Below are 15261 nucleotides of genomic sequence, written 5' to 3'. Positions count from 1 at the left end.
TTATCTATTATAAAATGTGGTGTATATATCATTATTTATACATACGTGTATGTGTGTGTGTATACATATATATATATATATATATATATAACACATAAGTTTCTCCATTTTAAAGCACTCGAGGCTTGAGCACAGCTTCACGCCTATTTCCGTAAGAAATTCACCCAAATTTCCGCATGCTTTTACATACCGACTCTCAAGTAACAAAATTCTTTAATGAAATGATGACTGAAGTTGGTGTCTAATGCTTCGTTTCCTATCTATGACAAGTACCTGTCAACTTACATAGCAGAAGGATGGTGCATCGCCTACCTCACTATCCGCCGTTACCCCTATACATTCCTACCCTATTCTCCATCCTTTGGCCCAAACACAAGAAAAAGTGATCACAACAATCTTCCAAAGCATATTTTATAAAGGAAGTGGTAGGTTACTACCCGTTTACTTCATTCGGAGGATGGTAGAACTTGTAATGTATGGTTATTTCCTAAATTATTGGAGGCACACACTTTTCTCAGCTGAATCCAATAATTGTATTTTAGATACAGTTTGAATGATGAGATGAGATGAGATGAGATGAGATGAGATGAGATGAGATGAAATGAGTTGATTTTAGATGAAAGTTAAAAATTAAATAAAATATTATTAAAATATTATTTTTTAATATTATTATTATTGAGAATGTTAGCCGTAGTAGGGCGACCACAAGGCCCATAATACTTTTTGGAAGTAATTAAATGATTTGTTACATTGAAGAGACCTAACTTAAAACTTCATGAAACAGTGAGAGATTTCGTGTAGATTTCACGATAAGATTAAACCAAGAGTGTGCTATCATCTATACAATTGCTATCTATACATTATACAGGAATTTACAATATAGGAGCTATCAACAAGCCCATTTCAACAAACATACACTGAGCTTGCAACAGATGCACAAAGACCTCATAAGGGCCCTCCGCAACCCTAAACTATAAGGAAGTTATTTACACCAAAAACAGAGTGATTTTACAACGACTATACCATTTTTTAGAAGCTCCACAAAAAATTAGAGTTAAAACTCCATCCTTCTAATAAACGGACAATTATCCCACGAACCTAGTGCCACATATTCGGTACTCCCCAGAATTCAGACTTATGCAACATTGTATCCATGGCGGATTCCTTACAGAACTACTATCTTCCCCGTCAAGCACCCCGAGTAATTTATTCACCTTAGATTTAAGAACATCAATGGAGAAAGAATCCCCAAAAGACTTTACCTGCATTGGGTTACGAGCACGTTAACCGAAGAGCTTAATGAAAAGGGTAAATTTTGCAATCACCTAACTTATGTAACTTTGCTGAAAGAGTATCAATCTATTTCACCATTACCCAATTATCCCCACTTAGTGTGGCATGTATTCTTGCAGTTGGGTCCTCCAATGTCAATCTCATTCTGTATTGACCTGACTCAATAGGCATGCAGAAGTCCCTTGCCTGTGGGGGGAAAACTGCCACCACACGAACAATACATTTGACTGTCACATCAACCTGTATTACAATGAAAAAAAATATTTGACTGAATATTCCAAGACATCTCCATAGAATACGGCAAAAAGTTAAGAACTCTTGCCCTTTATTTTTGATTTTAATAAGTCTCTTGCTCTTTATTTTTTCCATTTGTTCATATCCTGAAAGCTTATGAAGTTGATAATATATATATATATATATGCATATAATATTTTTACTAACTCATTATTGATCTATTGCAAAATTGAAACCAAGGGACATAAAAGTTCTGACAGCAAGAAATGCACAAGAGACCTCTGGTTTAGTGAGAAGATCCATCAATGTTGCAAATGGAACATTTTCGTAATCTACCACTGAGAAGAAACAGGGGCAAACTAAGTTAAGGAAAAAAAAATATTACTTTGACATCCATCTCACTAATGTTTACATGCTTGAGATTGAAGAAAAATAATAGCAGAACATGTCCAAAACGAAAACATTAAACATCTAAAACAACTATAAATAGATTACCAGTTAAATAAGGAGGACTACTCCATGATGGAAGACGACCCTCTTCCTCAGCTACTCGGAAATTAAAGTTTCTGCTTATTTAACACAAGTAATTAATACAAAACATATAAAAATCGATCAATTCATGTGATTTCCATAACAAAATCATTCTTACCTAATACAGTCCAAGACAGTGTTATCATTGTTGGGAAGAAACCGAAATCTAGAAGAAGAAAGTAGAAGACCCTTCCACAATCCAAAGTGCACTTCACAAGTCATGTTTCGTATCCTCACCCATTGGCCAATACCTTTAAAGTTTAAGCCAAACTTTTCATGAGCTTCATTAGTCATCACTCGTAGGACAGTCCCAACACAAGGAAATGAGCAGATGATATCCATTGGTAGAGGAAACTGTTCTACATGTAATGGAAGCCGGCTCTGTTCATCATCCTGGAGACTATGGCATGCAAATTGCAGTTGTATGCAATTGCCATTAGGAAAAATAACTAGAAGTAGGACACATTGAATCTGAGAAAACCAGTTTTGCAAGGGGATGATATCCAAGTAATGGTAGTAAAGTTATCATCTTTCTAGGAGTATAACATGTTACCCACACAACACATGTATAGTACAACATATTTCACAACACATGTTTTAAAATGAGGGTATTTTTGTAAAGTGATGTTACTTTTATAAGGTATTTTACAAAAATATCCCTCATTTTAAAACATAGCCGTGTAATGTGTTGTGAAAAGTGACGCGTGTTTATTATTTTTCAAAAGGACTTTTTATACTCTAATAGGAAGCAAAACTTTCCCCAAGAAAAAAAGGGATGTCTTACCATAAAGTAAGATTTTCTTTCTTCAGGTAGCTAATTATAAGTAGCAAAAGTTGTATTGGAAATGAGCAAGTAGAATGGAAAGAGGAGATAACTGAGTTTTTCATCCCTCCAATTAGCTATGTTTGGATAAAAAGATTGTTTTAACTCATCTCATCTCATCATTATAACTTTCTCAAATTCTCACACAAAATATAATAAACAATTCAACTTTTTCAAATCTTAAAACAATAATAATATTAAAAAATACTATTTTAACAATATTTTATTCAACTTTCAACTTTCATCTAAAACCATCTCATCTCATCTCACTATCCAAACCTCACCTATAGTCCAAATAGTCACCAACCAACAATTATCGTCATCTGTTAGATTCAATAGAAGGTAACTGAGAAATATCATAGTTTTATCTAGCTTGTCCACCCAATCTATGAACCTAAACTGGAGCTAATAAGACTAGGCTTACAGCTGAAAGATAATAAATCAATGTATACTTACTGCATATCGAAGCTTAATGGGGGAGTATCAGTCCCATCCCACACAAAAAGCATCCATGTATTGTTGGCAGTTTTTTCGACATGCAGAACCTTAAAGCAGACAAGTGAAAGAGAACTACATCAGTTGTTTAGTACCTTGAAAGAATAACATAGACCTACACATCAAGGTCATCTACCACACTAACAAGAATTACCTTGCATACCACATCAAAATACTCCTTATTTTTTAGGTGTTTCAATGACAATAGGTATTCATCCATTCCTAGAAAACATAAGGTTGAAGCCTCATATCAGTATTTCCAGTGGCAGGGGTTCAACTTCCAAGCAACAAATTCAAAACTGTGCTGGAACAAATACATTGATCATTGGTTCATTCAGTTGTATAAAAAAGAAGAGTGCGCATTACAAGGATAACTATAGGGAGGGAGGGAGAGAGAGAGAGAAGTGAGTCCATCTGAAAGACTCTTGAAGAATATTCACTTTAAAAAGTCCACAACTTCTATAGAATTGCAGAATAATCTAAAGAAAAATCCTAGGCTAAAGAATACGAGGCCAAATTGTATGAGACAACCTATCCAGAGAGACTAAAAAAAACAAAAAAAACCAATTGGACAAGACTATACCTCCCCTAAACGGAAAGGTAGCACATAAATTCCCCATACGTCTGATAAAGCCAATGTCAGGTCTTAAAAGGCGAAATCCTGGAGAGGCTTGATACGGATTACAGTCAATGCAACTCTGTTCATCAAATAAAGCATATGAAGAGGACTTTTTCTTAAAAACGGCATCTATCCGCCCATTAAACTCTTCAATCTGCCCAAAAAAAAAAAATACTGCTGCCATATTAGATAAATGTCATAACCAAGATTAAGCACTACAATGAGAATCATAATACAAGGACAAGAAATCCGCCCTTGACGGTGTGAGGAGATTTATAAATGCATTCCAGACCTGATCTGCGATTCTAAAAGACCAGTAAAGCAAATATACATTTATATGCACCAAAATTTTACACATGGGGACTGGGATGAAATATGAAACGGGAATTGATGTTTCAAACGTTAAAATGTAACCATGAAATCCTAAAAACAAAAAAAAATGATCCAAAACATTAACAACTTTGCGTCATAAGAGTGAAATCCAAGAAGCACCTTGACTTGGTAAAGAATGATGATGTCTTTGTATGACCTAACGACCGGAAGATGCTCCAGCTTCTCGGTGAATAGATGTACTGAGAACTCTTCGTCTTTATAGGACTCATCCACAATCTTCAGTATCGAAACATAATCTGAAATACACAAAGAAATTCCAATTTTAAAAAAAGTTGCAACCTTCTAGTTCATGCTCAGACCCCCCACCCAAAAAATAAAAAGAGAAATACATAGAACCGCAAAAAAAAACAATAATTAAATACCAGTTCCCAGACTCTTTCTCGGAAAGCTGGATTCCCTAACAAAACCAATCAGATTAACTTTCTGGTTTACGCGTGATAAGGCATCCCTTATCGGGATTATAGAGTGTCTGTTGCTCATCGCGGTAAACTGAGAAAACCGTACAAATCTCTCTCTCTATCTCTCTCTCTCACACGCGCGCGCGCGCACACGACACACCAGTAAAGCTGATGGTTATATACGGGCGGGCGGTTGTGCAATCAAAACGACACACAAGTGCCGATATGAGTCACACAACTCCTACAACAATCGGAACTCAAACAAGCGGTTGTGCGGGTACGACTGTCATTTAAGGTTTTAATTGATTTATTGTTTAAAGTTTCCAACAAATATTTTCATATTTTTCAGTGTAAATAAAATTTGAGTTAGTAGAAAGGAAAATGATATCCTATCTACCTCCAACAACTGCTTTACTGCCCATTCATTTTTTTTTTTTTCTAGAGCTATGATCTTCTGTCTTCTGAAATGGGTTTTGAGCCATCTGTGTAAACTACTTTTTGGCCTTTCTGAATGACGGGAGATCTCGTCATGTTTGAAAATAAATATAGCTTATTAGCAATTGAGAAGTTTTATTAAATTAGAATACATCATTAAAAAGTAATTTTTTTAATGTAAATTTTAAAGTTGTTCATTTTTTTAAAAAGCCTTGCACATTCTAACACTATATCAAACATTACTCAACGAAATAGTTTCACACCTAAATCTTTCTCTCAATTCCATATAAATGGACATGTCTTCTTGAGGTGAAGCCGTGAAGGTTTGAATTCAGTTTTTATTAGAACTGGATCAGCTAGATGTAGAACACATTTTCAATAATAAAATGTAAGAAGAGAATGTGTTATAATCACAAAAGTAAACTTATAAATTGATATGTTTTTATATAATATATTTTATATATTTTACAATAAAAGTAACTTTACAATCTGATGTACTGCATCAAGTCGTGTCAGTTTATGAATTTATTTTTATGAGATTTTTTGTGACTAAAATATTTTTCATATTTCAAATGTCCGGATCAACTGTTCATGAACCTGTAGTACTCCAAGTCTTTTTCTTTAACTGACTAATAACTACAGAACTCGTCAAATTTTTGTTAAAATTAGCAGGGTCAGTTACTTTTACAAAGGAAAACAAGCGCAGCTAATCGATAACACACCATATGCCTGTGTGCTCAAATTCAAGCTCTGCAAGATGCAAGCAACCCATTTTCTGTCCGGAAAGTGATCATGAAATAGTGAAGCTGAAAGGTTGATCATAATGGAATATTTGAACAGTTATTTGCCATCTTCGACGAGAGATACCATTATCTATGGTATCGCCATTTATATCTATTAATAACTGGTCCATTTTGTGTAAGTTGTATATTTTGATTATGATGATCTGTTTGTAGCTCGAGGTAACATGCTCATTTATTTACTATCACAAATAAACAGCCTCTAATTACGATCGAGTCTGCTTGTGTATATATACAAAAAGCAAGATAATTGTTGGAGATAAACATTTTGAAAGCCTTCCAATGATTTGCATTTAATGTTAAATTGTGTGATATTAGATTCCATCATGCTTGAAACTCAGCAATATTTCTTCTCATCATATATATTGAACATCAACCGAAACGAAGAACCATGCTTCCCGGCTCCTAGCTCAAGTCGTGCCAACCACACTAGCAAGCAATTACAGGAGTAACCCTATCTATCTGACAAGAAGCAATGCAAACAACATGATCATCATCAGACAAACTGACTAAAATACAAGAGAGACCAGACCACGAGCAGGGCAATCATGTGATTAGAAAAGAAAAACTCGTAAAAGTCCATGCATGAGCAGCCGCATATGAAATAACCATCTTAGAAATCAAGGACATGACAATTTGTGGGGATTTTAATCGATTTAATTTTGACCCAAATTCTAATCAAACATTCGAAATCCTTGTCCGCCAATTGGTCGAGCTTTACAGGACCAAACATGAGTTGCAAGAAAACGTGGTGAGAGAGAACAGTTACCTGAACTCCCTTAAGGTTCACTCCATGGTCTCCTAGAAAGAATAAAAAGCGTTCAATGCTCTCATTTGTAGGCCTGTAATGTCCACTAAATCCAGATATGGACTGAAACGTCAAAGCAATCAAGGATTAGAAGCCGGAGAAAAACAAAACAGGTTATGCATGCACCAGCTCCTTTACTTAATTAATTGCATGGCCAATATTATATGTCGCCACTCTCAACAACTTTCCCACGTACATATGAATCCCTACGATCGAACTGTACCTTGAGAATTCCGTGCTCTGCCACTAGGCTTCCGGCAGCTATTGTTGCTCCTCCAGCCAAGAAGCTAGAATGATGGAACCTTCCTTTCTCTTTCTGTTAGATTTTAACAATATTAAAGATCGAAATAATGCTCTCTTTTTTTTTCTTGTGTAGTCTCTTGTATATAATGTTACCTTTCCGACGTAGAGCCTGCCTGAGGTGCTCACAACGAATATCCATTTGGCACCTTGTGATCCTCTAATTGTATGAAGGTAATGTCCACTCTGTTTATGGATAACTTTCCCCTCAGAAACGGTGTATTCGTATTGGTTCCTCTCTAGCTAATTCCACCAGATAAACAATTCACACTAAAAGAAGACCTTCGCACTTTCATTCATTTTATATGCAAAAATATCCAAGAGGCTCAATATCAATAAATAAATGTACTAAATTAATTATATGATATATGGATGCTGCACATACAGGTCCAAGATACTTAACGCTTTGTTCGTGAAGCATTGATCTCGAGCATTCTGGGAGATCGATCTCTTTGCCAGCTCCTAGATCCATCCTGCACAGTAAAACTAATATATAAACTTTTCAAGCAAAAACAAATTTACTAGAACTAAAGAATTCATTTGAGAGCTAGTCTGCACTTTTACTCAAGATACATACTCCTATATATATGGCCTCTAAGCTGTAAATTATGACTAAAGCATATATAACAACTGCCTTTCACCTATTAAATATTTGTAAGGATGAATTAATTAATAATGCCATGTTTAGCTAAGGTGATGAAGCAGCAATTGCACCAGACTAACAAGATATGTTTATTTTGATTCATCTGACATGAAATTCAATTCATAGAGATTGAGCAATCTTCTCAATTAAAGAACTCGATCCCCGCCCATGCATTAATATTGTCATAAACACTTTCTCACGTACATCTATCCTTTAAGCAGATTTTTGGTTACCAGTAAAAAAAAGGCTGACTAGCATTCGATGCACACCATCGGTTGTAGTACAAACGCAAGTAATGCCCATAGCGATGCCTTGGATCAATCTAACAATCCGATTAAAACACCGTACGAGATCATGAGTACTATATAATTAATATAGTACTTGAAGTCATAGATTATCAAGATGAACTAGGGGTTAGAGGAGATCAAACTATATATTACAGCTTCAATCCAATGCTGAAAAGCCAATATTTGCGCCTCGTCGTTTTCAGACATTCCTCTGCCCACCTATCCACAAAGTTCAATTTTCACAATGATCGACTCATGAACTTATAAAATCAGGTTTCTTGCGACAAGCTAGCTAGCTAGCTAGCAAGTGTGTTTGAAAAATAACAAAAGCGAAAACAAAAGTTACTACATAAATGAATCAAATTTAATTACATACGATAGAAGCATTGAAGCCAATCCGAGTCCACCGAGTATTAGAACTTCTCTCGTTGATGCACTGGAAGAAGAAAGTTGTGCTGATATTCAGTCTCGCAAAGTCTATCGCGTGCCCCCTTCTCAATCATATATATACCCTCATTTTTCAGTTAACATTCGATAATCAAACAAATAGAAAGCGATCGCTATAATCGAATTAATTAAGAGGTTTCAAGCTGCACATATATGTATGTGCGTGTGTGTATACCAGAGCTCCATTATGATGGTGTCCGCTAACATGCGCCGGTGGCGAAAACTCCGGTACATGTTCTGCAACTTCACTGCAGCGAAAGCCTGATCCATTGTGTAAGGTTGTCTCGTCGTTGAGAGAAGTTAAGAGGACCGCCTGAGACTGATCAGAGAGGGAGTACTCTGTAGTTTTTAGGAGTTTCAGTCAGTAGTAATGTGTGGCTTTCGCGGGAAAGCTGCGTACGCATCAAATTTATACTCGTGCTCTTATTTTTTTTCAAAATAATCATATATTGATATGATCTTGATTTTCACGTGGTCCACTTTGAACCTCATTTGCATGAAGTTCTGCAGAGAGGGAGAAAGTGGGATGGTACGTGAGACACAATGAGTTCACAAAAGAAAAGGAGGGTAAAAAAAATTGTTTTAATGGTTGGATAAATGCCTAATTAGAGAAAAAAGAAGAAAGAAAATGGCCATATTAATTATCAAAGAGGTAAGTGGATTGTTTTAAAAAAAAGAATAGAGGTAAGTGGATGTTTTCTACATAATTATACAAGGAAGAATGTTAGCGACGACAGCCAATACTTTTTACGTAGGTGTGTGACGTGTAAATTTGATTGGAAGAAAATGGCCATACTATAAGTGGTTGGATGCTTACCAGATTTGATTAGAATATTTAAAGGAAATTTTTTGGAAAATGAAGTTGGACTTCCTCCTTCGAAAGTCGTCTTTGTTTTTGGTCAGAGAACCACATGATCAAAGACACCAATACCTACTACTCCTTGTGGGAGTGACCAACTGATGCTTTGGTCATTATCTTTGGCTCTTCGTCCACACACACACATAAATGTTACATACATAAAGAGATTATACAAAAATAAATATATAAATTGATGTGATTTTATTGAAAACGTTAGATCTACTTTACAATAAAAGTAATTTTACAATCTGACGTACCACATCAAGCAACATAAGTTTATAGATTTAATTTTATCTAATCCATTTGTGTTTAAAGTATTTTCCATATATATATATAGAGAGAGAGAGAGAGAAAGAGAGAAATTTTGTGAATGATTATTCAACTTGTTAGCTTTTTTTAATTTTCCCTGTATGTTATCATTTAGTTAAATTCATGATTCGTGAAAGAAAACATATATGTATATACATATATTGAAAAAAAATCATATGGTTCCGACTCCTTGTACCGGTTTTCAGGAACTTTCTGCAATGTCCTATGAACACCTTATTGAGCCGCTATGATGCAGAGAGTAATTCGCGTGAGGGGGGAAGCTTTAGAGCCAAGAGGGAAAACCTTGAATATATTGCTCCAATATATCGTACAATTTTATTTCCATTCCATAGAAAGCAAACTCTAAAATATAGAAGATGGACAACAGGATACAAACAAGGTTCTACTGTGACAATAGTTGCCTCACATTGTTGACATTTTGAAATTTTCAATATGGTGGGCAAAACAGCGAGAGTGTTGAAACTATGGAACCTTGATTAGATGTAAACAAGATAATGCTTTGACCATTCCAAGAGGGTTTGAGGTGACATGCAGAACAGATCAGATACGAAATACTAAACGTGGTGATATTTGGATTCAATCGCCAGAGGTCCCATCGCCATTACTGAGATCTGATGCGGGTTGAGTTGAAGGGGATGCATTTGGTGATGCAAGACCAGCCATTCGCCTGTAGGCTGAAGGTGTGGGTGGAAATCTTGGAGATAGATTGACAAACTCCAAGGCCTGTACTCTCAGTTCTACAGGGTAGTCAGCAACACAACCAATTCTTGGTCCAGCTCCAGATGACCACTTGAGTGAGAGCTGATTCCCTAATTGGTATGATTTTGCTGCCTTCTTGGAACTAATTCGTTGCAATATTGCGGTCTTAGGCACCTCAGCTCTCGGGCTCTGAAGACCGCCAGATAAAGTCCTTTTGTAATTGCTTTGAGTTTCAGTTTGAGGAATTTCAGTTGATTCTAAGGATGGGGTTTCCTTCTCTTTATCTGGAACTTCCAAGTCGTTGGTTTTTGAGTTTGTCAAAACTTCAAGTGCAGCCCCACCTCCCAGTTTGATGTCATCATAACTATCAGAATCTTCGTTTGCCTTATATATCTAAAGAAATGGATGCAAAACATATTGTCAGGCAATTGCATGAGATATCATTTTAACATTGAATTGAAACAGACAAAAGACAAATGAGGTTAGGAGGACAGATAAAATCCATTTTTCTGCCCAAGTAACAAGAATTTCAAGGACATATATGGCCAGAATGTTTGACAAGAAACAACTCCTGGCTAGAACAAAATCTAGTGCATTCTGTGAGAGCTTTAACCAATCACCTTTCCACATTTTAGCCTAAATTTTTTTTTCCACTATCTGAATTCTGCTTTGCCAGGTAATCATCGAGTTTTCAATATCGCAAAATTATGAGACAATGAGGTCAGACAGAAATTACCTGCACTTCATTAAGATTCACACCGTTTTCCTTTAGTAAAGATAAAAAACTGTCAAGCTTGTCATCTGTCGGCCGGTAATGTCCACTATATGCAGAGATGGACTGAAAAATTATAATAAAAAATGATTAGATGGGAGATAAGCATGATATACTAGAATTTCAATTTGACATCATCAGAGGTATTTGACGGAAAATAGAAACTAACGAAAAAATAGAGTGTAGGGTGAAAAAAATATGGCATCTACTATGTAGTATTCATGAATTACTTGGCCTTTCAGGAATAAACAATGCATAAGAGTATTTGATTAATAATTTATCAATTTCACGAAAATGGTTAAAATTAATAAAAAATGAAAACGAGAAGAAAGAAAAAGATGCTATCGATGAAGACAGAGCCATGGATACGATCTAAAAATGGGTACCCAATTTAAACAATAAACTTTTGTTCAGATAAATCAGTCCCCATGCCACTACCTACAGCTTTTCCATGTATAAATCTTTCGCAACGATACCTTCAGAATTCCATGCTCTGCCACTAGCCTTCCAGCAGCTAATGTAGTTCCTCCAGCCAAGAAACTAGAATGGTGGAACTCTCCCTTCTTTTTCTGTGAGGAATTAAAAATATATTAGTTGTTCTGGAAACAATAGAAACTCGTCAGAAAGAAATTGATCTTCAGCTTTTCTTAATCTCTTACCCGACCAGCATAGAGTTTCTTGGAGGTGCTCATAACAAATATCCACTTAGTCCTGTCTGACCCGTCCATTGTATCAAGGACATCTCCAGTTTGTTTGTGAATTATTTTCCCTTCAACTACTACATATTCATAATGCTTCCTCTCTTGCTAATTCCAGGAAATAAAAAAGAGAAGGGATGCAAAGAAAATTAGAATGTCAGGTTGGCAAAAACTCCAAGATCCTTAAAAAATTGTATTTCATTATGCAACAAATTGCATTGCAATCAATACTCAATTTCAGTTGATAACAGGTTTCAGTTTGATTTTTGCAAGAGCATACAGGTCCAAGATACTTGATGCACTGTTGACGCAGCTTTGATCTTGGGCATTGTTTGAGATCTAGATCCTTGCCATCACCTACATCCAACCTGCAGAAAGTAGTTGTAACAAAACTTAGCACAACACATTGCAAGAGACATACTTCTTACCATATGAAAACTGTATCAGCATCGGCAAGAAGCAAAAAATAACTCCGATTCATACATCTTGTTCTTTTTTCCCTCAACATTGTTTTTACATATTATCGTGTAACGAAAAAAAAAATTCTGACAGAATGTGCGTCTTCCAGATCATTTGCAGCATACATAACATGGAAATCCTTTATTACCATAATATTCTGATTGAATGAAACTCCACCTAAGAAATGGATCAGTACCCGGCATCAACAGAATGGGTGTGGAATGTAATGTTAATGTTGAGCCATCGTTCAGAGAAATCTGCCCTAAATATATGGCAATTGATCCACATGTCACACAAGTACCATAAAAAAACCACATGGTCTGGCTAACCGATAACCAGGGTTTTTTCCAGTTTAATGTAATAGTACAAAGAACTCCTTGTGAAACATATTTGATTGATTCTGGCCAAATGGACCTTGTATTATTACAATAACCCCAGAACAAGCACAAGGAGATATTGATGATGTTCATCAAAAGTTGGTTGTTTTACACAATTCTGAAACAAATTCAACTCACAGGGCTCAAACATTTCTCACAGATGAATTATATTAGTTTTGGATAATAACCCATTTAAAATTTTGAAGTATTAAATTCCCAACAGGACCAATACCATAAACTCGGACAAATAACTTCTCGTATAGCTTACTATATTCTGGGAGCGAAACTTTTCTTACCAGTAGAAAAATGGCTGACCGGCATCCGCGTTGCACCACTCTTCGTAGTACAAATGCAAGCTATGACCATAGCGATGCCGCGGATCAATCTAAAAATTTTAGTAATATTGAGAAAAGTAAGATACACAGATATATCAGAATTACAAGTTTACAACACAACGGAAAATCAATCTATTAGATAAATGGTTCATTTTGATCAAAATCATAAGCAAGAAGGCTAAAAGAAGAAGGTAATTACAGCTTCAATCCAATGCTGAAAGGCCAATTTTTGTGCCTTGGCATCTTCGGACAAACCTTTTCCTACCTGCCCAAAAAAGATCCAAATTTGCATGATCTTAACTCACTTCACCCAAATCGTCTATTTCCCAAATCACGACAAGTATCCATACGGTAACTATTACAGCTTGTTCTTTTCTGATCCCAAAGAAAAACATAAGAACCAAACTAGATATTAAAAAATGAAGAAAAGTAAGGAATTATAACCTTAGATGCATTCAAGGTAATACGACTCCACTTCGAAGCCAAGCTCTCGGGCTTCAAGAAATTGAAGAAAGAAATCGTACTGTGGTTCAGTCTAGCAAAGTCTAACGCTTGCCACCTAAAAAAGCATCCTCATTTTCTTTTCTTTTAATTTCAACAAATTAATAAGTAAATAGAAACAAAGAATAATTAGCTCGGAGATAACTTCCACCCACCAGAGCTCTTCGGCTACAACCGCGGAGTCCGCTAACCTACGCCGCGTGCGATAGCTCCGGTAGACCTTCTGCATCTTCACCGCCGCGCTTCCCAGTGAGCCCGGCTCATTCCCGGTGGAGCCCACCAGCAGCGTGGATTCCACGTCAGTCTCCAGCGACCCGTCGCTATCTTCGGAAGTAAAAGCCGTTGCTCCATGGCCTTCGCCTCTTTGACCACCATTTACCGATGGCGGTTCATTAACGGCCTCGTGAGAGTCCAAACCGTCGGTATTCGGAGTGCCCGTGGGGGATGATTCGGGCGTGCCGGAGGTCGGGAAGTCTTCGTGGGAAGCGAACTCTGTGGAGGACAGGTTCATTTCGTCAACAGAGTAAGAAGAGACTGGAGTCTTTGACTGGAGCACAAAGCTTGAAACAGCTTGTGTTTGAACCTCCATTTCACGACTCAGAAACAGTCAGTCAATGGAGGATTGGGAGCGAGAGAGAGAGACAGAGAGCGAGTTCCGGAGGTCCACGGAGAGTTATATACGGACGTGCTTTACCGGGAAACCCACCTGTCCTTTGTTTTATCCCTTCTCAAATATCAACATGACATGCCACATAAGTGATGTCGGGTGAATATTGTGCTTTTATATTGCAACTAACCTTATGTTTATAAATTTAGGCCCGATTTGGATGACCAAAGTAACTCGTTTGGACTATACGGTTTTAGAGTTTTGTTCATCTAAACATGAGAATATGTTTGGTTTTCAAATTCAGTTAAGTTTAGTCTAATTTTAAATTAAATTTAATATTTAAATACTTAACTCTTAAATTATTAAACTCATTTCAACTCAAAATTTTCTTACACATGAGACTCACAACCTTTTTCAATTTAAAACATCTTTATATATGAGATGTACAACCTTTTTCAAATTTTTATAAAAAATACTAAATTTATCTTAACATCCAAACACATTTTAAACTCGATTTAGATGGATCCCATATAACTCCCTCCACTACTCAACTCACTAGTATTCATAAAGAACTCAACTCAGCTCAACATCCAAACATAGCCGAATATCTTTAAATTTTAAAAACATTCACTTAAATAAACAGTGAACAGTTTAAACAGTAAATTAATAGTATAACTAGACGTGAAAAGTACGTGAACAGTGTAAAATCTCAAGGATTTGGATATTCTATAAATATCGCGAGACCCACGCCTTTTTCGAATTCCACAAATTTAAAACTATTTCATTTCATATCACTATCTAAATATATATTTTTTTATAAACTATCTCATCTCATTTTAACTTAAAAAAAATTTTATTATTATTTAAAATATCTTATTTTATCTCATCTGAATTGTATATCAATAGGGCCTTAGTATTGAAGTATTAATGAAAGAAAAGTATAGAGCACTTTTAACTCATTCAGTTTTCTCATTAACATATAATAATTTGATGGTCATATATGCTTTTACTTATATTCATTCGATTGAAAAATATATATAATTTAATTTTTTATATTTCCTGAAATATACTTTTAGCTACATTTAGTTATATTTTTCTTGAAAAATATAAATATAAAA

The 15261-nt window shown here is 35.7% G+C and overlaps 3 protein-coding genes across 5 annotated transcripts; all 3 read right to left on the bottom strand.

The window, feature by feature from the left end:
• Positions 1 to 815: 815 nt before the first annotated feature.
• Positions 816 to 5196, bottom strand: LOC121265410 (protection of telomeres protein 1a-like). Of its 3 annotated transcripts, none has more exons than XM_041169028.1 (11): positions 4751 to 5196; positions 4488 to 4624; positions 3959 to 4149; positions 3540 to 3600; positions 3338 to 3426; positions 2177 to 2458; positions 2023 to 2093; positions 1807 to 1865; positions 1375 to 1533; positions 1059 to 1262; positions 816 to 952 (listed from the first exon to the last, which is right to left on the bottom strand). In XM_041169028.1, the coding sequence occupies exons 1-10, from the start codon at positions 4866 to 4868 to the stop codon at positions 1086 to 1088; spliced, it is 1344 nt and encodes a 447-aa protein (XP_041024962.1). In that variant the 5' UTR covers positions 4869 to 5196; the 3' UTR covers positions 816 to 952; positions 1059 to 1085. The 3 variants fall into 3 exon arrangements, with proteins under 3 accessions (XP_041024962.1, XP_041024961.1, XP_041024963.1); XM_041169027.1 differs by having other exon boundaries at positions 3531 to 3600; positions 4751 to 5192; XM_041169029.1 differs by lacking the exons at positions 3540 to 3600; positions 3959 to 4149.
• A 983-nt stretch (positions 5197 to 6179) lies between these two features.
• On the bottom strand, positions 6180 to 8776 carry LOC121264712 (IQ domain-containing protein IQM3-like). Its single transcript, XM_041168001.1, has 9 exons — positions 8682 to 8776; positions 8436 to 8550; positions 8213 to 8278; positions 8006 to 8094; positions 7515 to 7602; positions 7226 to 7372; positions 7053 to 7145; positions 6791 to 6892; positions 6180 to 6483 (listed from the first exon to the last, which is right to left on the bottom strand). Exons 1-9 carry the CDS (start codon positions 8774 to 8776, stop codon positions 6451 to 6453), a joined length of 828 nt encoding a protein of 275 aa, XP_041023935.1. The 3' UTR covers positions 6180 to 6450.
• Positions 8777 to 9985: 1209 nt separating this feature from the next.
• Positions 9986 to 14308, bottom strand: LOC121265384 (IQ domain-containing protein IQM3-like). Its single transcript, XM_041168996.1, has 9 exons — positions 13692 to 14308; positions 13480 to 13594; positions 13235 to 13300; positions 12997 to 13085; positions 12145 to 12232; positions 11826 to 11972; positions 11643 to 11735; positions 11131 to 11232; positions 9986 to 10787 (listed from the first exon to the last, which is right to left on the bottom strand). Exons 1-9 carry the CDS (start codon positions 14123 to 14125, stop codon positions 10272 to 10274), a joined length of 1650 nt encoding a protein of 549 aa, XP_041024930.1. The 5' UTR covers positions 14126 to 14308; the 3' UTR covers positions 9986 to 10271.
• Between the last annotated feature and the right edge of the window lie 953 nt (positions 14309 to 15261).

Source organism: Juglans microcarpa x Juglans regia, chromosome 5D (assembly GCF_004785595.1).
Source record: "Juglans microcarpa x Juglans regia isolate MS1-56 chromosome 5D, Jm3101_v1.0, whole genome shotgun sequence".
Taxonomy (NCBI): domain Eukaryota; kingdom Viridiplantae; phylum Streptophyta; class Magnoliopsida; order Fagales; family Juglandaceae; genus Juglans; species Juglans microcarpa x Juglans regia.
Note: the sequence above shows the minus strand (reverse complement) of the source record. Positions and strands in the feature narration are given on the sequence as shown.

Coding starts and splice junctions, on each gene's coding strand:
- LOC121265410 (XM_041169027.1), bottom strand. CDS start 4,868: ATGAGCAACAGACACTCTATAATCCCGATAAGGGATGCCTTATCACGC. Junction 2,094..2,176: donor ACTGTCTTGGACTGTATTAG/GTAAGAATGATT, acceptor TTAAATAAGCAG/AAACTTTAATTTCCGAGTAG. Junction 1,866..2,022: donor TAGTCCTCCTTATTTAACTG/GTAATCTATTTA, acceptor GTTTCTTCTCAG/TGGTAGATTACGAAAATGTT.
- LOC121264712 (XM_041168001.1), bottom strand. CDS start 8,776: ATGGATCAGGCTTTCGCTGCAGTGAAGTTGCAGAACATGTACCGGAGT. Junction 8,551..8,681: donor ACCATCATAATGGAGCTCTG/GTATACACACAC, acceptor ATGATTGAGAAG/GGGGCACGCGATAGACTTTG. Junction 6,893..7,052: donor CAGAGCACGGAATTCTCAAG/GTACAGTTCGAT, acceptor TTGACGTTTCAG/TCCATATCTGGATTTAGTGG.
- LOC121265384 (XM_041168996.1), bottom strand. CDS start 14,125: ATGGAGGTTCAAACACAAGCTGTTTCAAGCTTTGTGCTCCAGTCAAAG. Junction 11,973..12,144: donor GCATCAAGTATCTTGGACCT/GTATGCTCTTGC, acceptor TCCTGGAATTAG/CAAGAGAGGAAGCATTATGA. Junction 11,736..11,825: donor AGAAACTCTATGCTGGTCGG/GTAAGAGATTAA, acceptor AATTCCTCACAG/AAAAAGAAGGGAGAGTTCCA.